The following is a 25,495-nucleotide window of genomic DNA, read 5'->3' as shown; positions in this document are numbered from 1 at the left end:
TATTATGCCTTAGGTTTTAATTAATTATTTTTAATTTTTGTTTTAATTTATAATTTTTTTTTTTCAAAAGCTTTGGGAAGAATATATGGCCTCTCTGGTTGTAAATCATGGAAGCCTGTTTCCGCCGCTGAATTAAAAAAAATAAATAAATAAGGTTATTGTGACTTTCTATCTTACAATTCTGACTTTTTTTCTTAGAATTGAATGATACAAACTCACCATTCTGACTTTTTCCTCAGAATTGCATGATATAAACTCACAATTGCAAGAAATCAAGTCAGAATTGTGTGATAAAGTCAGAGTTGTGATTTAAACTCGCAATTGGGGGTTATAAGGTCAGAATTGCGTGATATAAACTAGAGCCCGACCGATAAAGGATTTTGAAGGCCGATACCGATACAAATATTTGTTGGTTTTAAAATCCGATAATCCGATATATCGGCCGATATTTTTCATTTATTTATTTTTTAACATTTAAATTAAAAATTTTAATTAAATATTTTAATTAAAAAATAATGTGAGTGTATTGTTAAATAGTAGAATAAAGTTCAACTAAACTCACTGTTTTGCTTCCGTTACCTTTTTTGTAGATCGTATGTTTTAGCATGCGCCTTATAATACAGTAATAGACCGCGTAATTGAGACTGCCCCTTATAATCCGGTGCGCCTTATGGTGCAGAAAATACGGTATGTCTCGTGACCAACTCACCATGAACACACTCGCAGATAACTGGTTCTCTCTGCCCGACTCTAGCTGGATCAGCAGGTTGCAGGATGTGTGGTGCGTTATACACGAGTGTTGCCAACAGGGACGGTGTAGAGTGCCCTCTGGTGGACAAACTATACAACGCCAACGCTCATGACATGGTTGAAGGGTGTTTCGTCCATTTTTATTTTATTTTTGAAATATTCATTTATCGGCCGTTATAAATGCCGATACCGATAGTTTGGAAAATGCCTAATATCGGCCTGCCGATAAATCGGTCGGGCTCTAATATAAACTCACAATTCTGACTTTTTTTTTTCTCATAATTGCGTGATATAAACTCAATTGCAAGAAATTAAGTCAGAATTGAGTGATAAATTCAGTGTTCGTGATATAAACTTGCAGTTCTAAGAAATAAAGTCAGAGTTAAGTGATTTTTAAACTTGCAATTGCGGGTTATAAGGTCAGAATTGCGTGAAATAAACTCAGTTGCAAGAAATAAGTCAGAATTTTGTGATAAAGTCAGAGTTGTGATTTAAACTCGCAATTGTGGGTTATAAGGTCAGAATTGCGTGATATAAACTTACAATTCTGACTTTTTTTCTCAGAATTGCGTGATATAAACTCAATTGTGAGAAATAAAATCAGAATTGCTTGATAAAGTCAGAGTTGCGTGATATAAACTTAAAATTGCGAGAAATAAAGTCAGAATTGCGTGATAAAGTCAGAGTTGTGATTTAAACGCAATTGTGGGTTATAAGGTCAGAATTGCGTGATATAAACTCACAATTCTGACTTTTTTTTCTCAAAATTGCGTGATATAAACTCAATTGCAAGAAATTAAGTCAGAATTGAGTGATGAATTCAGTTGCGCAACATAAACTCTCAATTCTGAGAAATAAAGTCAGAGTTGTGTGATTTAAACTTTCAATTGCGGGTTTTAAGGTCAGAATTGCGTGATATAAATTTACAATTCTGACTTTTTTTTCTCAGAATTGCGTGATAAACTCAATTGCAAGAAATTAAGTCAGAATTAAATGATAAAGCCAGAGTTGTGTGATTTAAACTTTCAATTGCGGGTTTTAAGGTCAGAATTGCGTGATATAAATGTACAATTCTGACTTTTTTTTTCAGAATTGCGTGATAAACTCAATTGCAAGAAATTAAGTCAGAATTAAATGATAAAGTTAGAGTTGCATGATATAAACTCACAATTCTAAGAAATGAAGTCAGAGTTGTATGATTTTAAACTCGCAATGGCGGGTTATAAGGTCAGAATTGCGTAATATAAACTTACAATTCTGACTTTTATTTTTGCGTGATATAAACTTAAAATCGCGAGGAATAAAATCAGAATTGCATGATAAAGTCAGATTTGCATGATATAAACTTGCAAATGCGAGAAATAAAGTCAGAATTGTTTTATATAAACTCACAGTTGCAAGAAATAAAGTTAGAGTTGCGTGATATAAACTCGCAGTTGCAAGTTATAAAGTCAGAATTGCATGATAAAGTCAGAGTTGCGTGATTTAAACTCGCAATTGCGGGTTATAAGGTCAGAATTGCATGATATAAACTCACAATTCAGACTTTTTCTCAGAATTGTGTGATATAAACTCAATTGCAAAAAATTAAGTCAGAATTAAATGATGAAGTCTGAGCTGTGTGATATAAACTCACAATTCTAAGAAAAATAAAGTCAGAGTTGTGTGATTTTAAACTCGCAGTTGCGGGTTATAAGGTCAGAATTACATGATATAAACTCACAATTCAGACTTTTTCTCAGAATTGTGTGATATAAACTCAATTGCAAGAAATTAAGTCAGAATTAAATGATAAAGTCTGAGCTGTGTGATATAAACTCGCAATTCTGAGAAATAAAGTCAGAGTTGTGTGATTTTAAACTCGCAATTGCGGGTTATAAGGTCAGAATTGCGTGATAGATACTCACAATTCTTTTTTTCTCAGAGTTGTGTGATATAAACTCGCAATTGCGGGTTATAAGGTCAGAATTGCATGATAAAGTCAGAGTTGCGTGATATAAACTTGTAATTGCGAGAAATAAAGTCAGAATTGTTTGATATAAACTCACAGTTGCAAGAAATAAAGTCAGAATTTTGAGGGGGGGAAATAATTGAGTTTATATTTCACAATTCTGACAACTCAATTGCACAATTGAGACTATTTCTCAGAATTGTGAGTTTATTTCTCTGAATTGAAAGAAGAAGAAAAAAGTGAGATAAAAAGTCGCAATTACCTTTTTTATTTTTTGTTCAGTGGTGAAAACAGGCTTCTATAGTAAATAGCTTTTCTGTACAACAAAGGCTTACATAGAAAACATCGATCTATCCATCAATTTTTTTTCTTTTTCTTTTTCCAGTTTATTTCTGCAGGGCAAGATAACAACCTGATGAAATTTTTAGTCTATCCACACACTCAAACAAATTTCTTTCTGTGTCTGGAGCCAGTCAATCCTTACGTTCCCTCACGGCTGAATCCATAAAGCCGAGATAGCTCCACACAGACAGATCCTTGGAGTCTTCTCATGTCTATCTATAGATTATGTCTCAGTTACACTTGCTTGCTTTTCCTGCAAACTACATACCAGTTGTTGTTAGATAAAGCCCTGGCATTATATTCAAATGTCAGATTTCTATGGCCACTCTATTCAAGTAACCCTACTTTCACCCAGGGGAACAAATGTTTGTTTTCTGCTGAAATGCTTATTTTGTTCAAGTGACATATGTTGCTTTTCCGCTATGGTTTGCACCTCGCTCCGAAAGTCAATTAATGCAATTAAAGAATGTTTCAGCAAAGAGATTTAACAGTTTGGACAACTGAAATATGATTTGCGAGCTCGGTTACAGAATCAAGAGTCGGGGAAGGGTGCGGATATTTCACAGCTCAGAGCGGCTCATCAGCTGAATTAACCGGCTGACATTTCATGGGCCGCCTGAGCGCATCAAAATGACAATGCCATAGAACAGACCAAATTGCAGAGTATCAATTTGTGTCAGACACTATGGCTGCCCCTGGTGTTGGGGACAATTTGCAAGATGAAACTTGATTTAGGTGATGAAAAATGCACCAGACAGGATAAATAGAAATGATAATGTTACAAATAACAGCAATCATTGTCTACTCAATGTCTGGCAGTTTTCAGTCATGTTGAAGTCCTCAAGGTCATATTTGGGACTGTGAAATACTTGCAAGGATTCATCAAAAATTGCAGTAAAGACATTTATAAATACTATTCTTTCTAAAAATAAATTTCTTGAGCACCAAATCAGCATATTAGAAAGATTCTAGGTGGAAGATGTGAGTAATGGCTTTTGAAAATTCATGTTTACAATCATAGAAATAATTTTTGGTCAAACAAATGCAACCTTGGTGAGCATAAAAAAGGCTTCTTTTAAATATATATATATATATATATATATATATATATAATACTGACCCAAACATTCAGTTGGTACTGTATTTATAAAAAAAAAAAAAGGAAAGAAGAAATATTCTTTATTATATTGTTTGTGTGTAAATCTCCATTTTCAGTTGATATATGAAATATTCTAGGTGGAAGATGGGAGTAATGGCTGTTGAAAATTCATCTTTACAATCATAGAAATAATTTACTTGCTAAAATAAATTTAAATAGAAAACAATTATTTAAAATTGTAATAATATTTGACAATATTACTGTTTTTTACTGTAATTTTGGTCAATCAAATGCAACTTTGGTGAGCATAAAAGTCTTAAAAATTCTATATATGTATATGTATATACAGTAAGAAAGAAAAAATTATTCTTTATTATATTGTTTGTGTGTAAATCTCAATTTTCAGTTCATATTGTATCCTGTACATCCTGTACCATCATGGCAGTATTTCAGACATGTAATTCTATACTATAGTCTCCAGTTACTAGACCGCAGCTGCAAAAAGTGCTTTAAGTTTCTCTGATTCTGCAGGTGAAGTAATCTTTCCTTCATGATGTTTTAACAGAGCCAGTGTATGTCAATCTATCTGACAACACCCTGATGCTTTTTAGAGGAGAAATACTGTTTTTGAAAGAACAATAAGAGACTGAAGCTAGCAGTTGTAGTCTTGTGGAGAAAAATGACGATGTTTGTATGAGATGTGAGGAACCAACGTATGGCTTTGTCTGAGAAATGGATCCCCCTCAGGGAGAATGATATTTATGATCTATCAGATAAGAAACGCGACAGAGGAGAAAAGCCTGGAAATCTCAGTGGCTTTTCTGCAGAAACAGAACTCAATCCTTCCATTCCGCTATCCCTTGCCCTTCCTGCACCTGAGAGGATGTTTGATTTACACCCCGCAACGTCTAGGATTAACTGTAATATCAAGGCTGGAGCATTTGTGTCGATTGCTTGCACTCACAAACAGCATGATGTTCTAAAAATGTACCCCCCCCCCCCCCCCAAAAAAAAGATCGTTCTTCAGGAGAAATTAGCTAAAGCAGGCAATTTCACACCCTGGTGAATTTCTGCGGTGTTTGCAGGTACAGTACGCTCTATGCTGGTTTAGTCTGTAATAAATGTAATGTATGGTCAGACCGTGCAAAATTAGCAAGGCAGAGAAATAGCAACCATATTAATTTGCAAAAAAATAGCCCAGATGGCCTTTTACCACATACAAACAAAGCTGAGCGTTTCACTTATATTTGTTACTGTGGATGTATGTAAACTGTCAAATGTATTTAGGAATGTGTGCAAACTAAAAAAGAAGTCTCTGTGGAGTTTTATGAAATGTAAGGTCATAGAAAGGCTTAAAGGGATGGTTTACTCAAAAATAAAAATTACCACATGATTTACTTACCCTCAAGCCAAGCCATCCTAGGTGTATATGACTTTCTTCTTTCAGACGAATACAATCTGAGTTATATTCAAAAATGTCCTGGCTCTTTCAAGCTTTATAATGGCTGTGAATAGGTGTTGATATTCAATAGTCCAATAGAAGCCCAATAAAGTCCATCCATCTATCATGAAAACTCCACTTGGCTCCAGAGGGTTAATAAAGGCCTCCTGAAGTGAATCGATGCACTCGTGTAAGAAAAAATCCATATTTAAAACTTCATAAACCGCAGTAGTTTCCGCTAACCATCGTACACGCGTTCATGAGAGAGTGCCGTTTCAATGGATGATGTTTCAAAGGATGTAGGCGTACAGCATAAGCTCATTTTAAAATATAACTCTGATTGTATTCGTCTGAAAGAAGAAAGTCATATACACCTAGGTTGGCTTGAGGTTGAGTAAATCATGAGGTAATTTTTGGGTGAACTATCCCTTTAACTATCTTAAATGTCTTAATTATCATTTTAAAAGGTCATAAATTTGGAAGTGGAAAAAAAAAGAATCACAGAACAGCCTAATGTGATTATTTAACTTCAAAAGGCTCATAATTTCAGAAAACTACACATTTATACCAATAATTTGCTTATGATCTGCTGTTGCTAAATTGTTATTTACTTTGTTTGCATATTGGAGAATGTTGTAGATGGTTGTAAGAAAAATCCTCCTTCATTTTACCTCCCTTATCTTTTTGAAAGAGCAGCTGTCAATATGTTTTTCCTGATGTATTTCAGGCTTATTTTTAATTAAAAGTCTCACATTATGCATTAAGGTTATATAATTGCATAATTGTTATAAATATAGTTTGAAGTAGAAATATTTAAAACCTAATTCTTAAATATGATTTTGTTTTTAAATGCGATTGAGGTCAAACATTTACATACACCTTGCAGAATCGTGTAATTATTTTACCAAAATAAAAGGGATCATACAAAATGCATGTTATTTTTTATTTAGTACTGACCTGGGATTGAAGATCAGGGTGAATTTTACTTATTTTGTCTTCTGGGAAACATGTAAGTATCTTTTCTATTGTAGCTTCTGAATGGCAGTACAACATGAAAAAAAAATATTTAGATATTTAGACAAAATAAGAAAAATGTACACATCTCTATTCTGTTTAAAGGTTTTCACCCCCTGGCTCGTAATGCATTGTTTTTCCTTCTGGAGCATCAGTGAGTGTTTGAACCTTCTGTGATAGTTGCATATGAGTCCCCCAGTTGTCCTCAGTGTGAAAAGATGGATATCTTATTCAGGTCACTACTAAATAAAATAAAAAAATAACATGCATTTTGTATGATCCCTCTTATTTTGCAGATTCTGCAAGGTGTATGAAAACTTTTGACCTCAACTGTATCTCCTTGTATCCATTTATAATGGGGGAAAACATTATGTGATCATATTTTCATTGCGCCCATAAAGTATTTTAATGTGCCTCTAAATTGTTCATTTCAGAAAAAAGTAAACATCAAGCCCTGATTAAACTAAGCACTTGCTCAAAGCACATGGCTTGGCGTCTTTGATTCAACTGACTGGCACTAGGACCCAGAGCACAATGTCAGACTTGGGAAGCAGGCAGGGGGCAGGACTTGCTTCCTCAGAGCTTTTGTGGCAGAAAGTGCCATTGCAGCTTTGTCAACCCATTACCATAGTTATCAAGAAAACCAGACTCGCATGCTTGTGCCAGCACAGCCTCAGTCAATTACCATTGAGAGACAGTCATTTGCAGGCAGTGGCCTGGCCTATTGGTATTATCACAGGTCATATTTGAATAAAGTCACCTTTCCTGGTTTCTCTATTTAGCATCCAGCATAAAAAAAAAAAACGGAATTTGCATATTCATATTCATTATCTTCGCAAGCCAGATAAAGATATCTCATATATCATCATCATTCGGTGATTCTTTGCTTACATCCGCACAGGTTGTTTACAAAAACAATGACATCCGGCTGGAACTCTCCCGGCTCGCTCGCATCGTGGATCCCAAAATGAAGATCCAGGGAGATGTGGTGTTCAAGTGTGAGAACGTGGCCACCCTGGACCCCATCTCGTTCGAGACGCCCGAGGCCTACATCAGCCTACCCAAGTGGAACACCAAACGCATGGGCTCCATCTCCTTCGACTTCCGTACCACCGAACCAAACGGCCTTATTCTTTTCACCCACGGAAAGCCACAGGAAAGAAAGGACGCCCGTAGCCAAAAGAACACAAAAGTGGATTTTTTTGCAGTTGAGCTACTGGATGGAAGTTTGTACCTGCTGCTGGACATGGGCTCTGGGACTATCAAAGTGAAAGCCACTCAGAACAAGGTGAACGACGGGGCCTGGTATCATGTGGACATCCAAAGAGACGGAAGATCAGGTCAGTGTGTGGATTCTCAGACAAATACACATTTAATTAATGTTTTTTTTCCCAAATCCCAGTAGATTTTTAAAAAAGTATGTCATGTATATATATATATATATATATATATATATATATATATATATATATATAATTTTTTTTTCTTTTTTTTTCTAATATTTATTTTCCTGCACTACTGTTTCTTATGCTATTGTAGTAAAGATAATATTGTTGGCACTTTTATGATAAATGGCTTGCTAAAATAAACATAAATATGAAAAATATTTCGATATAATAATGATAATAATAATAATAATAATAATAATAATAGTAGTAGTAGTAGTAATAATAATAATAATAATAATAATAATAATTATTATTATTATTACAGTTTTTTATTTAATAATTTATTATTATTATTATTAAGAATAATAAAAGTAACAACAGCAATAATAAGAACAATAATAATGATTAATATTATTACTATTTTCATTAAGCAATTTATTATTTTATTATTAATATTATTATTAAATTATAATAATAGTAAGAACAACAGCAATAATAATAATAATAACAATATTAGTATTACTATTTTATTTAATAATTTATTATTATTCTGATTACTGTTTTTATTTAACAACTTATTATTATTATTATTATTATTATTAATAAGAATAATAGTAACAACAGCAATAATAATAACAATTATTATTATTGCTATTTTTAATAAATATTTTATTTTATTATTATTATTAGTAGTAGTAGTAGTATTATTAAACAATAAACAAACATAATAATAGTAACAACAGCAATAATAATAACAATAATAACAGCATTATTATTATTACTATTATCAGTATTTTAATTTAATAATTTATTCTTATTATTAAATAATAATAATAATAATAATAGTAACAAACACAGCAATAATAATAATAATAATAATAAATATTAATATTATAATTTTTATCAAATAAGTTATTATTGTTACTATTATGATCACTATTTTTATTTAATCATTTATTATTAATATTATTAAATAATAACAGCAATAATAATAATAATAATAATAATTAATATTACAATGTTTATTAAATAAACCTTTAAATAAACCTTTATTAGTATTATTAAATAATCATAATTATAGCAACAACAGCAATAATAATAACATTAGTACTGTTTTTATTTAATAGTTGATTATTATTGTGATTATTATTATTTTAATAATAATAATTATAATTATTATAATTATTTTATTTTATTTTTTATTTAGCAACTTGTTTCATGTTACTAAGAGGTTACCCATTCATAACAATAAAAAAATGACTAATAATCTAATTCTAATTCAGGTTTCACACACAAAAGCAGTTTTTAGCCATTTATCTTTATTATTAGTATTTATTTATTGATTGATTTATTTTGCTCATATTAGCAGGGTACAGTATTTTGTAGGAAAAACGCAGGTGAAATTACTTTTTTTTTTTGCTGAGCCTATTTTTTTTACTCTGTATATATATATATACATTATATATAATATTTTATTATATTTAATAAAGTTAAATAATAATAAAGGGAAATATTCATTATAGTAACCACTAATCACTCTATTTATGGTAAACAAACAAACAAACAAAAGTTAACCTTTTATTGTAGTTGTGCAGTATTCACCACTAAATATTAAAATTACTAAATATATTGTAGTAGCCTAAACTTTTGTACAGCGCTTTGCAACGATTCGTATTGTGAAAAGCGCTATACAAATAAACTTGAATTGAATTGAATTGAATTGCTGTTTCTTCATTTGCCATATGCAATTGGCCTGAAGGAGAAAGGATTGAAATTGGCCTAATACATCTAATTTGCCACAGAAATAACTCAAATTGACTAACATTATAAAGGTAATTCAAGAAAATATCTTTTAAATGTATTTCCATGTGGGAAGTATGCTCTTAGAAATGAAGACACTGCCCATAAATTGTATCTCATTTTAAAACCAATTTTTAACTGAGCACATGAAGAACTCCCACTTTGTTTCATTATTAAATCGGTCGGATACTGTAATTGCTTGTGTGTTTTCCATTGGCGTTAAGCTCTGCAGCCCAAAGATAACAGCTTTAAACAAAAAGCACAGTGGTTAGTCACCAATAATGGACAGATTTAGTCCAAAGCAGGCTGACATTTTCATTTCATTTCACATCTATTTTGACAGAACTTTCTATTAGGTTTTATCCCCTCTATCTTTCTCTGTATCCTTCTTCACCTCTTTCTTTCTTTCATTGCCCTTGAATCGCTGGCACTCTGTTTCTGAATCGATCGACGACTACTCCATATCACTTCATAGCACAGGGCCCTTGGGAGGTCTTGTAGGATATCAATAATGCGAGGTTTTAGACAGAGCCATGTGGGTGACTGGACCAGTGTCAGTTCGGAAGAGATTATTCCCATTGATCCCTGCTTCCCCACATGGGATGCATTGTTTACATCTGCGTGTCTGTATGAGGGACGCCGCTTTACAAGATTCACACGCTCCCCATGAGGTCATAAATAGAAAATAATCTTCTCGTAGCCCTCCGCTCCCTCCATCACATACTCTTTGGATAGTCTTTCTATCCGTATCTTTGTCTCTTGTGGGCAGGAGAGACACAGGACAGACTGTCTTAGTCTGAACCCTGCTGAATTACACAGTGCAGTAATTTACAGTCATTTAGTTTACAGTTTATAGTCTCTCCACATAAAAAAAGTTTAATATTTTGTTTTGTTTATTATTTTGTTTTATTTTATTTTTGTTTATATATCAACATCACCTTCCTTTTGAAGTTATAAATGTTATTATTTATTTATTCATTTATTTATGTATGTGGGTCAAAGATGTTAAGATGTCCACATCAAATGAAATGTACAAAAGTAATTTTATGTCTATAGAAAGTACATTAAATGTAAGTAAAGTGTCTACTTTTAAGGTTTAAGTTTTTGGGGAATAAAATGTCAAAATTTGGTTGAAATAATGTTACATTGTGATTCAGTGTAACACTATTTATGTAAAGTTTCTAACAACATGCTTATTCTGACTTGTACATATTAAAATATATAAAAGAATAAAGAGGCATATTAAATTTTATTCTGTTTTAAATGAGTTTATGGGCAGAACCTAGGATAGTGGCAAATTTGTAGAAACATTTTAAAATTAGAACTAATTAATATTTGGGGTGAAAGTAATTCATCTTTTAATATTTCATAAATTGATTTTTGTTGTAAATATGCCTGACAAGATTGTTACGCTGAATGACATTTTATTGGGTCTTCTGTAAATTAGGGAAAAATGTATGATATTTATTTTTTGCTCAGAAAAACAAAAACAAAAATGCAATTAAATTAAACAGAAAACTTTTAAATATTTTTTTTGGAAAGCCAACAACAATTTAAAGCAGTATTTAGCATTATGTATATAGTATTATATTATTTAATAATAATTAATTTGAACTAGAATTTATTTTTATACTTTCAGGTTTCAATTGATTTTGTTCAAAAACAGATTGCTCCTAAAATTCTGATCTATTTACATTTAACTTGCTTTACCTTTTTGCATTTAAATTTACATTCTTAGCCTAAAATAAAAACTAGTTTTACACACACACACACACACACACACACACACACACACACACACACACACACACACACAAAATGTATAATGGTACTTTTAACAATCGCATGTGCTTTTGTAATTTTTTTTAAATATTTTTTTTATTTTTTTATTTTAGTAATTCTGGTACTTCAAATGATTTTATTTCAGTTAATTTCAGCATTTCTAACAAGTTTTTGAATAGTAAGATATTCAATGTTTTAATGAAGTCTCTTCTGCTCACTAAGCCTGCATTTATTTGATCTGAAGTACAGCAAAAACAGTAACATATACATACAAATATTTTTACTGTTTAAAATAAATGTTTTCTATTTGAATATATTTTAAAAAGTAAATGTATTTCTGTGCTTTTAAAAGTAGATTTTTTAGCATCATTACTTCAGTCAAATGATCCTTCAGAAATCATTCTAATATTCTAATATGTATATATATTTATATATATATATATATATATATATATATATATATATATATATAAACAGCAGAGTAGAATTTTTTCAGGTTTCTTTGATGAATAGAACGTTCAGAAGAACAGTATTTATCTGAAATAGAAATCTTTTGTAACCTTTTTCATCACTTTTGATCAATTTAAAGCATACTTGCTAAAAAAAAGTATTAATTTATATATTTTATTTCCCCCCAAAATTGGATAATGTTACAAAATCTTTTTATTTCAAATAAATGCTAATATTTGGATCTTTCTGTTCATCAAAGAATCCTGAAAAAAAGTACTGAACTGTTTAAAATATTTATAATAATAATAAATGTTTCTTGAACAGCAAATCAGCATATTAGAAAGATTTCTGAAGGGTCATGTGACACTATGATGCTAAAAATGTAGGTTTGACCACAAGAATAAATTACACTTTAAAATATATTAAAATAGAAAGCAGTTTTTTAAATAGTCAAAATATTTCACAATATTACTGTTTTTTTTTCTGTAAAAAAACAGTAATATTGTAATATGTAAAAATATATAATAAATAATATTGTAATATGTAAAAATCTGTTCAAAACTTTTGACTGGTAGTGTATATATATTTAATTTGTTTTATTGCAGCAGTATTTACATCAACAAACATTATTATTAAGATTTGTCAGATTAAAATTACTTTTGGGGACATTTTAGGGTTAAATACAAACCAAAAAAAAAAAAAAACTTTACGTTACTGGACCACAAACAATAACTATGTGAATGTGTTTTATGTATTTTATGGCTCATATTTTCTCCATCTCTCTTGATTTATTTTTAAATTTTTTCCAGGCACCATATCTGTTAACAGCCGTCGCACTCCGTTCACCGCCAGTGGCGAAAATGAGATCCTGGACCTGGAGGGTGACATGTACCTGGGCGGCCTCCCCGATAACCGGGCCGGCCTTATCCTTCCCACCGAACTGTGGACCGCCATGCTAAACTACGGCTACGTGGGATGCATTCGGGACCTGTTCATTGACGGCCGCAGTAAGGACATCAGGCAAATCGCTGAGGCCCAGAACGGTGCAGGCATCAAACCTTCCTGCAACAAAATGCCAGGCAAGCAGTGCGACAGCTATCCGTGCAAGAACAAAGGCGTGTGCAAAGAAGGATGGAATCGCTTTATCTGTGATTGCACAGGCACAGGATACTGGTCCCGCACGTGTGAGAGGGGTGAGTTTGAGCTGCCTTTACATTTACCTTTCCTTTAGTAGTTCATATAAAGCTAACAGGCACTGGTTTCCTATAATGAATTTTTCGCTTTATTCAAGAATGAACCCGAGAGGCGGGTTTAATTTCAATTGCAACATTTGAATAAAAAAACGACCGTTTACAATCACCGTCACGCCAGTTTGTTTAGCTTCTCACCTGTAAAATCCCATCTGCTGCTGTTTGTAAACAGCGGATTAGCTCTCACATAATCAGTTAAACTATAAGCTCATTAATATCTCAGCACATTGCTGTATGGAAGCTGATGTTCTCTGGGGTTTGGGGAGTGACTCTTGCGTCTGAGTCAAATCCATGATGATGTCATATCTTGGAAAACGTCCAGCCGCTCATACAGTATAGATCTTCGGATATCATAGACAAGAAGATTTACATTTGCATTTGAAATAAAGTGGAATGTACAGTTGTTTGGGTAGATGACAGGAGATGGATGGGTTTTTTAAGTGGCTGTGCATCTTTTGCTTGAGTCTGTTGTGGCTGCATGTTTGAAGGGCTCCATATGGACCGGAACGCAGGGGTTCTAGGTAACCAGGTAATAGAGGGACTTCCAGTGTGTCTGTGAACACTGAGCAAAGCAAATTGCTTATTATGTTGGCAGGAGAGATGGTTTCTCTGTTGGGCTTCATTCATTTGCGTAATGTTACAAGAAGCCATTGTTATCTTTTTTCATTTTACTCATGATCTATAAAACATGTTTAGATCATCACATTTTTAGTAGAAGTAGATTTGAAGTAAATATAAGTAAAAATGTTTGGACCAAGTACTGCAAGTCCCTTTAAAGGTGTCATGAACTGCTTCCTGTATTATTCCGTACTATTTTCTGAGGTCCACTTATAATGTTATCAAGATTTTTACATCAAAAAACATCATTTAGAAGTAATAAGCTATTTTCTGTCCTGTTATTAACCCCTCCATCAGAATGCTCTGTTTGAAAAGGCGTAACGGATTGTAGAATACCCACTGTGCCATCATTGGTTAATACTTGTGTATGTTTGACGGCCTACATCCTTTATAGATGGATGCTGCTGTGATTTAGGTTAAAAATTAGGGCTGGGCAAAAAAAATAGATTTTTCGATATATCGTTTTTTAAAATGTAGTCGATTCAAATTGATTCTCAAATTGAAGCCACGTATTGATTTTTTCGATATGTATTTACATAAGCAACTCTGAGGTGAAATGCTGTAGTAATACTACAAATCTGCAGAGCCATTTGACAAGACATCACCCAGACGTAAAATCAAAATATCGAATCGAGAATCAAAATCGAATCGAATTAAGAACTTGAAAATCGAAATCGAATCGATACCCAGCCCTATTAAAAATGCATAAATACTCATTACATATCAAATGATAATAACTGTAATAACAGACAAAGCAATGATAATAAAAACACTTACTCACACTTGTGTGGTTGAACATTACTGTTGGATTCAATATACTGTAGTTGGCACAGCATCATCTTTTAGTTTCAATCTTTCTGAAAATCCGGCGTCGAATTGTGCTTTGTTTGTAAACGAATCCGTGGTAAATTAAAGTGAACAAAGGATGTAAAATTGAAATAGATGAGAAATTAAAATTAAACTAACACTACTACTACTACTACTACTACTACTACTAAAAATACAGCTACAAGCGGTGATTACTGGGGTTTAAGCACTTTTAAGTCATTTAAGCAAATATGGAAAAAGACATTTACATATTGTTTTACTAGCCTGTAACCACCTAAATCAATGATTGTTAAAAAAGCATTTTATCATATTTACAAAAGAAAGATGTAGCTTTACGATTCTCTCGGAAAACAGCCAAGCTCCTGGAGGCACGCCGTGGGCAGAGCTAAAGGTTGACGAGAGCTCGCACAACGATTGCCAACAAAACACGGACATTTGATGCCGTTTCACTTACCATCTGCAGTTCTGAATCATGACCAGGATCTTTTGTAGTTGGGACCGCTCCATCTTTCAGTATCAAATGATGTGAAAATCCAGCATCGAACTGGGCCTTGTTTATAAAACGTTCATCAACAAACACACTTGCAAAACTGTTTCTGCCCCAGAAAAAGAAACTGCATCATCCTCTGTTCACGTAACGCTGGGTTCTTTGGGAAGCTGAGCAAGGTTATCTTTGCCTTACAACTGAAACCACACTTCTTTAGAGACATTCTTCCAGAGTAAGTCCCATGCAGCAGTGCAGCCGAATGAAGCACACTGATGGGCGCGTTCTTGCTCTCACTCCGGTCTATGTGTGCGCGGGTGCGCTCTTTCAGGAGAAATGCCCATACAAGGAGTTCCACCCTTCAGGACATCATGAAGATCCATGATCGAAAAAAAAACTTTCCGAAACTTGTAGGAAACCCGGAAGTGTGTATTCGGTACAGAATTACACGTCCAAAACTTTTTATGAAACTTTGGCCATGCTTAGCATTAGAATCCAACTCTTTAACAGTGTAAATAACTTAACATGCATGAAACAGCATTGGACCCCCCCCTTCAAAACTTTGCATGCTTGTTTAGAATCACTTGTCGCATGTGCTCACCAGGTTTTAATGAAGATTTGAGTTTTCTTTAGGCTACATAGGATTTGGGGTAAATTTGGACAGGCCTTTTCCCGAAACGACCCCGTTATAGCTTCCCAAAATGTAAATTTCAACATCTTTTTTGGATCATTATTGACCTAGAGAGTCCAGAGAATTGTACTGCAGTGTTTTTTTCCCCAGAAAAAAACAACAACCTAGGACTAGTTCGCAAAAGTAGTTTTTTTTTTTTTTACATCTTCTCAATCATTTAAACAATTTGATTGACATTAGTGGTTCTAATGGGGACCGCTTTTCGGTCCCCAGTGGCTGATTTTGTTCACATTTCTCACAGACCCAAACAGGCCCACTGGGTTTTGTTCCGATCAGCCTTTGTTAACATTGATCAGCCTTTGTTAACATTGTCTAATAGGTGCTCAAACTTCATCGGCCGATAGTGGCCATATTTTTTGGCCAACCTCAGATTGAGCTCTTACATATGAGTTTGGCAAGGATATCTCATTCAACCCATTCAGGAGTTATAGGCATTTTACTAAAAGTGGCCCTGCCCCTTTCGAATGTTTTGGCGTCCCTTTGCAAGTTCAGCTTTATTTTAATAATTATTAATATTCACTCTTCCTGCACTGGTTTGGTTCCAAGTAGATGCTAGTTCGCAAAAGTAGTTTTTTTTATGTCTTCTCAATCATTTAAACAATTTGACTGACATTAGTGGTTCTAGAGGGAAAGTTGTCTGGAATGAGGTGTTCTATCATATGACATGAATATTGCGTGTATGTGCAAAAAACCACGCAATGTACAATCGCTTTCGCCCTTGGAAAATGTGATATCGCCCCCCAGTGGCTGATTTTGTTCACATTTCTCACAGACCTTGAGTCAAACAGGCCCACTGGGTTTCGTTCCGATCAGCCTTTGTTAACCTTGTCTAATAGGTGCTCAAACTTCATCGGCCGATAGTGGCCATGTTTTTTGGCCAACCTCAGATTGAGCTCTTACATACGTGTTCTGAGTTTGGCAAGGATATCTCATTCAACCCATTTAGGAGTTATAGGCATTTTACTAAAAGTGGCCCTGCCCCTTTCGAATGTTTTGGCGTCCCTTTGCGAGTTCAACTTTATTTTAATAATTATTAATATTCACTCTTCCCGCACTGGTTTAGTTCCGATTAGATGCTAGTTTGCAAAAGTTGGTTTCTCAAAAATGCAAAATACCCACAAATTTCACCAGGGTTATGAGCGTTTTCATACTTTTGATCGTTGTAGCGCCCCCGTCAGACCGATTGGGGCTAACACCGATTGATTTTGTAAACGGTGTGAATACTACCATCCCTCCAAATATATATTTTAAGTCTCTATAACTTACGGTTTAGTCTGCACGATCAGAATGCTTGAACCCCTAATAAAGAACTAATTTTAGACTTTGGCTCATGCTCCCTATCAAGAGCAAAAATGAGTCTCAGAAGGATACAAAGGGTATAGCAAATTTTAATGTGTTTTTGTATCGTCAGAGGACGTCATATATTTTTCTGTCCTTGTGCACTGTTTTTAGACAAATGTAGAAGTCATATACAACTGTTTAACACTCCATTGCCACAGACACAGACTGTAAATCAACCTTCTGCGCAGTCATTTGCCGTGAATGTCAGTCATAATCATCTGCAAGGGCATCAGACTTGAGTCTCACCAAGTTCTATAGTGAGTTTGTGAGAACAGCGAGTATAAGAAATATTCTGATACTGAATAGAAATGCGTCTAAACATTGTCATTCGATTATACTTATGCCACGAGGCAAAATATTCAGCTCTCTAAGTGTCAGTCACCCACACACACATGCACATCTGTGTGCACCTGGACTGTTCATTTGCACGGCTCATGCCTGAACTAATAACCAACACTAAAATGACTAGACAGCCCTAACGTTTAAAAGAACACATTATAATTATTAGTGATGCTTGCCACTAGCTCTTGACAATCTAGTGTGCAATATGCATCACGCAGCCAGTAAACAGACCTTGTGTCACTGAGTACACCAGCTTATGCCTATGACTGTGCTGATAGTCAGATGTCTAATAGTTTTGCTAAACTACACTGTCAAGTTTCGTTTTTTTTTTTTTTTTTTTTTAATTTAATTTTTTTTACGTGTTATAACTCTAAACCCACTCTGCCAAGACTGCACACCCATCTACCTGATATTTGTCCAGATCTATTATCTGCTCCATAGAAGCCTGTAGCTGATTGATTCATTGATTTATTGATTTAATACAGGGGTCATATCATGCAAATTTAAAAATAAAATAAAATATTGTTTTATTTAAAAGTAGAAAGATTTGTTTAAATTGCTTACAAAAAATACTATCTAAAGTGATTTCTCATAATATGACCTCTTAAATGTTTTGCACTCATACAATTTTATATTATCTAAAAAAAAAAAGCCTGCATGCATGCATAGAAATTAACATGAATATGAATGTGTCTCTCACTTTTGTGAGTTTGATTGGCATGAATTATCTTCTTAACAAAGAAAACTTCCCTCACAGAATAGCCTGCTGGAATATAAAACAAACACAAGCTGGAGAGTCTGAAATAACTGAATCATGTTTTCTTAAGAGTTATTAAATCCATTATGTAGCTAGGATCTCTTTAGGTCATTTTATATTTTATTCGTAAAATTACACACAGCACCATTGTATTTACTTATTTACTACATATGAGCTCAGTAAATGACTTTTTTGAGGAGCGAAAGATATGAGTAAAGTGTTGTACAGTTTTACAGTATACATACTGTGCAGTTTTACATATTACAATATTGCTTTTTTTGTATATTGTATCATTCGTAACTCATTGATTATAGCATTGACTACATTCACAATATAGCACAGTCCTATTTATTACTTATTATTATTTATAGTCTATTATTTGCATAATAAAAATTTCATTAATACATGTTATTAAGCAAAAGTGCCATCTTTGCACAGAATGGCACAGTATAATTCCAACCAGTATCATAACAATCTGTTTTGTGTTAATGTTAATATACCCTGGACCACAAAACCAGTCATAGGGGTATTTTTTTTAAACTGAAATTTATACAGCATCTAAAAGCTGAATAAATAAGCTTTCCAATCAATATAGCAATGCATATTAAAAACATAATTATGTTTTGGAAATTTACAAAATATCTTCATGGATTATGATCTTTACTTAATATCCTAATGATTTTTGGCATAAAAGAAAAATTGATCATTTTGACCAATACAAAATATTTTTAGCTATTGCTACAAACATACTTGTGCTACTTAAAGGGGTCATCCGGTGCCACATGCACTTTTACAAGCTGTTTGAACTGAAATGTGTGTTGGCAGTGTGTGTACACAACCACCCTAGAATGACAAAGATCCACCCAGTAGTTTTCTTTTAATTTAGTAAAATAATTTGCCTCTTGTCATATCGAGCCGTTCTCACATGCCTGTCGTTGTGGCGTAACACAGACAGAGGCCGCTCCTGCGATAGTTGATAGACAGTAGTGTTTTAGCATAGACCCGCCCCGAGTGAGAAGGAAACTGACAGCACTGAGGGAATGTGACCGCTGATCTATCTAAATGGGTTCATGTTTACGTGAATAACTAACATAATTGCCGAACTTCTTTGCGGGTGTCATCTTGTTTCGGTTCCATTTCCGGTATTTAAATTAAATTTTAAATGGATGGGGTTGTACAGTGTCTTCTTCACTATACCCCCAACTGTTGTCTAGGCAACACCCCGTGTGCTATGTAATGACACGCCCCACAGAACTGAAGGGCAGGGTGAGCAGAGGTTCATATCATTTAAAGGGCCAGGTACTGATATCGCTTGCTGAGAACAGAGGCATTTTTTACCAGGTAAAATTAGTGTTTTTTTACACTACCATAGAGAATTTTTAATCAAAGTATATTACAAACTTTTCATTTGGACCCTAAAGCATCATATGACCCCTTTAAGACTGGTTTTGTGGTCCATCTAAATTATGGTTTAAAACATTTTCCTTTAAAAAAATGCAACACTGTCATAGCTCACAGTAGAATAAAGCTAATACCATGTGAACAGGTAAAACCTGTTTCCATGCGGTAATTGAACTCATTTTACCGCATCGACTGATGTGCCTTGCCAATTTAGTGCTGAGATTTCATTTTGCACGTTAATTCCGTCAGTCATTAATGTAGAAAATGAGTTTGTTTGGTTAATAAATGCAAAACCTCATTTCCGTGCGAACAACCCTGATCATTACAAAAGTACCTTGACAGGTCATGCCTCAGTAATGCTAAATTAAATAACGAGATCGGATGATTGTGGGATGAGCTGATATGTTGATAACTGGCTCAGATATTTCAGTTCATATGCATGGTCTGCCATGCGGATTGTTAATATCATTAATGTGTCTAAATTCTCTGTTTTTATGTGTTTTTAGTGTTTGTACTGGGAACTTTGGTTTTCTACTAAGCACCACTAGCTATAGCGCACAAGTTAATTGCTATTGATTCAGGCAGTGTGAAGGTCATCTATCCCAGCCTGGGGGCCTCAGAGAGCCAAAGTGGACCCCACAGCCATGGCCCTTAAATCACCTGAGAGTGCACTGAATGTTAGAGCTACAGTCCCTTAACAACACTCAAATATAATCACAACTGAGTTCACTCACATTCTGAGTTTTTTCTTTCTTTTTGTCAATACTATATTTCTCCCAGGCTTGACCGTAGTGAAGCGATCATTGTAAAACTTTAAAACACAAACTGCAGGTTTTTCGGTAGTGCACTGCAGTTCTGTTTTAGCACAAAATGTTTTACCGCCGAAGGCTTTTAGCATATATTGATTTGATACTGTAGTGTCTCTGATTAAGCCACAAAGAGCACATAGAGATGACATCCGTGAGGGTTTATCTTGCAATTACTCTTTCCAGCCTAATCTGGGTAATTATGTCAGTGATTTTACTCTTTCCTCAGGTTGTCTTTTCTTTTGATTGCATTCATTTCTCTCTCTGTCTCTCTCTTTCATTCTCTTTGGAGAGATGATGAGGGGGAGGAACCTTTGTAAAATGCACAATGATTGGACTATAACATTTTCATGGCAAAATTCACAAGACAAAACACATAGAATTGAAAAAGATCTAGATTCGTGCAATTTCTTCATGCAGCTACAAATGCGTTTATCCACATTCTGTTAGTCTGATAGTCTGCTTTTTTCATTTTTTCATTGACATCTTTGTCCATTTCATAATATGCAAGTGCTAGTGCTCTTGAGTTTTACATTTTTAATATGATATATCAAGCTAAAAATAGTTCATACGTTTTAAGTACTCGTTTGTTGCTTATTCTTTTATATATGTTTCTGTGAACTGATCCTTTTAATAAAACTCAAAAAATGACTCTCTTATTTAATTGTATTTAAATAAAAATTCAAAAACTATATCAATATAAAATTTAATTATATAAACTTATTTAAAAATATAGAAAAATAAAAATGATTTTTAATTTTTAAGTCTCTTCTGCTCACCAATGCCGCATTTATTTGATCCAAAGTACAAAAAAACCTTGCAAATATTTTTACTATTTAAAATAACTGTTTTCTATTTGATTATATTTTAAAATGTAATTTATAACTGTGATTTCCAAGCTGAATTTTTGGCTTCATTACTCCAGTCACATGATCCTTCAGAAATAATTTTAATATTCTGTTTTGCTGCTTAAAAACATTTACTAATATTATTATTATGTTGAAAACATCTAAGTATATTTTTTCAGGTTTCTTTGATGAATAGAAAGTTCAGAAGAACAGCATTTATCTGAAATAGAAATCTTTTGTAACATTATAAATGTCTTTATTGTCTCTTTTGATCAATTTAAAGCACCCTTGCTAAATAAAAGCATTAATTCATATAATTTATTTCCAGAAAAGAAAAAAAATATATGTAACTCCAAGCTTTTGAATGGTATAGTGCATAATGTTACAAAAGCTTTTTATTTCCGATAAATGCTGATCTGTGGATCTTTCAATTCATCAAAGAATCCTGAAAAAAGTGTACTCAATTGTTTTAAATATTGATAATAATAATAATATGTGTCTTGAACAGCAAATCCAAATATTAGAATGATTTCTGAAGGATGCTAGGACACTGAAGACTGGAGCAATGTTGAAATGTTGAAAATTTAGCTTTGATCACAGGAATAAATTACATATTAAAATATATTAAAATAGAAAGCAGTTATTTTAAATAGTAAAAATATTTCAAAATATTACTGCTTTTGCTTTATTTTGGATTAAATAAATACAGGCTTGGTGAGCAGAAGGGACTTCTTTAAAAACATTAAAAATCATACTGTTCAAATACTTTTGAATGGTTGTGTAAATCGACATATTTATTTATTTGCATGCTAATGCACAGATACGATTCCACACTCGCATATACGTACGTACCCACATGCTCAGACATTTTGGACTGAGGATTGAGGGTATGGATCAACACTCGAGTCAGGTCTTGGGGGTAAACACGTCAGTATAAGATTTCACAGCAGTCGATCAAAACGTGCCGCCCCCGTGGTCCCGAGGCCTTGTTATCTTCCCTCATCCCTTCCTTTCCACCCCCAGCAATCTGCCTGATTTCACAGCTTCAGGAAATCAGCTCATATTCTGCAGATTTTCCTTCCCTATCATTCACCTCTTTTTGAAAAGTCTCTAATCACGCTGAATAGCCAATCAGTGAAGCACTAACAACAGCATTCATTTGGCCACGGTACACAAGCTCATCCAGACGGAAGTGAAAGGGAACTTTGTGTCTGCCGTTGTGTAGCTCTTTATTTAGAACCGGGTAAAAATGATTTGTTCCTTTACGAGATGCATCAGCGTGTTGACATATCAGACCCCATCAATAGAAAGTATTCAAAGTGAGTGTACAAAACATGCCATTCCATCACGAAAGGGGAGAGGTGGTCTCCGTCGCTGCCTGAGGAAATAGGAGATAGCATTGCTTTGCTTGACAGTTGTGGATATTGGATATTTCAAGAGTTTCCACATTCTCTCCGGCTCTTTATTTTCCCTTTCTCACTCTATTCTTGCATTCTTGCATTAGAATCTGTTCCAGCCATATGCATAGCTTTTTTGTTGCTATATATGTCCACTTATAGCAGCATAACATGTATTTTTTAACAAAAAAGGAAATCCCATAATGCATTGCAACTGCTGACCCAAAGATGACAGTTGGAGCCATATGAATCTCCTTAATCATAGAACTATTGATAAAGCTCATTAGGTTTTCAAGTCTTTTTTTTTTTTTTTTTTTTTGCATTAGGCAACATTTTATAATCAGACCTGGATATTTAATATGATGATTTAAATCAAGGTTTCAGAAGCCATTTCAGGTTTTAAAAGCATTTTGATGAATTATTCAATAGATTTCAATGAACCTTTCTGGTACTGATCAGAATTAAAACTCATTTCTGAGAGTTCATGACTAATCAAAATGGTTAGCTAGAATGAATGAATTAGAATCACTAAATATCTTAAAATAAAGTCTGTCATGAGCCCACTTTAATAAAGACCATCAGCTAGGTAAGCTATGAAATATTGCACCTTTTTATCGTTTTAGGCTGAAAATGAACCTTTGTCTGCTAATGCATTATCAGTGAAGATACTGTACCTTTATTGTACAAGCTGTACAGATGGTTTATACTGTACATACAGTCAAGGCCAAAATTATTCATACCCCTGGCAAATTCTGACTTAGTTACTTTTTTTAAACCAGCAAGTTTTTTTTTTTTTTTTGACTAGAAATGATACAGGGTTCTCCCAAAAGATACTAAGATGATGTACAAGAGGCATCATTGTGGAAAAAAATATTTCTCAGCTTTTATTTACATTTGAACAAAAAGTGGCATGTCCAAAATTATTCATACCCTTTGCAAACTGTCACACTCTATGGAAAATTCCAAAGTTCTATACCATTCCAAATAGTCCAAGCTGTTCTAAAGCATCCTAGGCTTGGCCTTTGCAAATGCTCATCTGGACAAGGAAGAAGACTTCTGGACTCAAAAATTGAACTGAATTCAATTGTAGCCTTCATTTGGTGTAAAAAAGGAGAATCCTTCAACCCTAAGAACACCATCCCCACTGTCAAACATGGTGGTGGGAACCTAATGTTTTGGGGGTGTTTTTCAGCTGGTGGACCAGGGAACCTAATCACAGTAAACGGCACCATGAAAACGGAGCAATACATCAAAATTCTCAACAACAACATCAGGCAGTCTGCAGAGAAGCTTGGCCTTGGGCACCAGTGGACATTTCAGCACGACAACGACCCAAAACACACAGCAAAAGTAGTGAAGAAATAGTTAGCAGACAAAAACATTAACGTTTTGCAGTGGTCCAGCCAGAGTCCTGACTTAAATCCAATTGAGAATCTGTGGAGGGAGCTAATGATCAGGGTGATGGCAAGGAGACCCTCCAAACGGAAAGAGCTGGAGCTCATCGCTAAAGATGAATGGGCAAAAATACCAGTGGAGACATGCAAAAAGCTGGTTAGCAATTATAGGAAGCGTTTGATTGCTGTAATAGCCAATAAAGGCTTTTCTATTGATTATTGAGAAGGGTATGAATAATTTTGGACATGCCACTTTTTATTTAAATGTAAATAAAAGTTGAGTAATAATTTTTTTCCACCATGGAAAAAAGATGCCTCTTGTACTCTGTGTCATTTTTAATAAAAAAAAAAAAACTTGCTGGTTGAATAAAAGTAACTTTAAGTAAGAATCTGCCAGAGGTATGAATAATTTCAGGCTTGACTATACATAAACACTCTTTATTGGAGTAGAAACTCAAAACACAAAATTAAATGAATTTACTTTGTCTCAGTCTGCCATCTTGTGTAATACTAGTGTGGCGGAGTAGCATGAATTTCTGTAGCTCTGAGCTAATCACAATGCTCTTATTAAGATAATACTTTTGTTTTTGACTCCTTCAGTTTGTGATTTAACACAATACATGAGCACAGAAGAACGTGAAAGCAACTTATTATTTTTCTGTTGTGGCAGGAACGTTAATTTCTTTCAGTATTCAGAGGAAATGGAAGTATGTTTTTTTCCAGTCTTTTTTTTTTGTCTCTGAGCACTTATCTGTCATGCAGACTTGAATAATTATTGAAATGAGCAGACAGTGGAACAGAATATCTGCATTTTTAATTTACCACAGGAAGTGAACAGCAAATCTGTCTGTCTGTCTATGTCTATCTATCCTGACCTTTTGAGTTTACAACTAGCAGTACTGTGTTCGTTACTTATTTATTTTTGCCATTGGATAAGAAAAAGTTAATTGTGAATTGGTATTTCTCATTGCAACTATATATTTCATAATTGCTGTAAACTAGTCATTTTGCAATCTGTTTATCAAGGAAAAGAAATCTCTGCTAAATCTCAACTAATGCTGTAAATATACATGAGAGTCAGTTGGAACTATATTACTATAATATTGACGGTTAAAATGAACTGATTTGTATACAAAGGCTTAAATTACGCTCAATTAGGTTTTTATAATAATAAAGTTACAATTACATAACTATTTACATAACTACTTTCTACTCCAAATTGTTTTAGTTTTTTTTTTTTTTTTAAATATAAACATTTAAATGCTGGCTGTCATAAAAACTTGCTGGATTTATTCATACATAAATTAAACATAGAGTTCAT

At 33.6% G+C, this 25,495-nt stretch overlaps 1 protein-coding gene across 15 annotated transcripts in view; it reads left to right on the top strand.

Annotated features, from left to right (window-relative positions):
• The window catches only part of nrxn3a (neurexin 3a), a 384,050-nt gene that overhangs the window by 81,145 nt on the left and 277,410 nt on the right, over positions 1 to 25,495 (top strand). For all 15 annotated transcript variants that reach the window (XR_012341102.1, XR_012341101.1, XR_012341100.1 and 12 more), the window contains exons 8-9: positions 7,499 to 7,937; positions 12,827 to 13,210. Coding sequence is in view for 12 of the 15 variants with exons in the window: in XM_073826841.1 (XP_073682942.1) it covers positions 7,499 to 7,937; positions 12,827 to 13,210 (823 nt within the window). In the remaining 3 variants the exon portion in view is untranslated. The remainder of the gene's footprint in view (positions 1 to 7,498; positions 7,938 to 12,826; positions 13,211 to 25,495) is intronic.

Source organism: Garra rufa, chromosome 21 (assembly GCF_049309525.1).
Source record: "Garra rufa chromosome 21, GarRuf1.0, whole genome shotgun sequence".
Lineage (NCBI taxonomy): Eukaryota > Metazoa > Chordata > Actinopteri > Cypriniformes > Cyprinidae > Garra > Garra rufa.
Note: the sequence above shows the minus strand (reverse complement) of the source record. Positions and strands in the feature narration are given on the sequence as shown.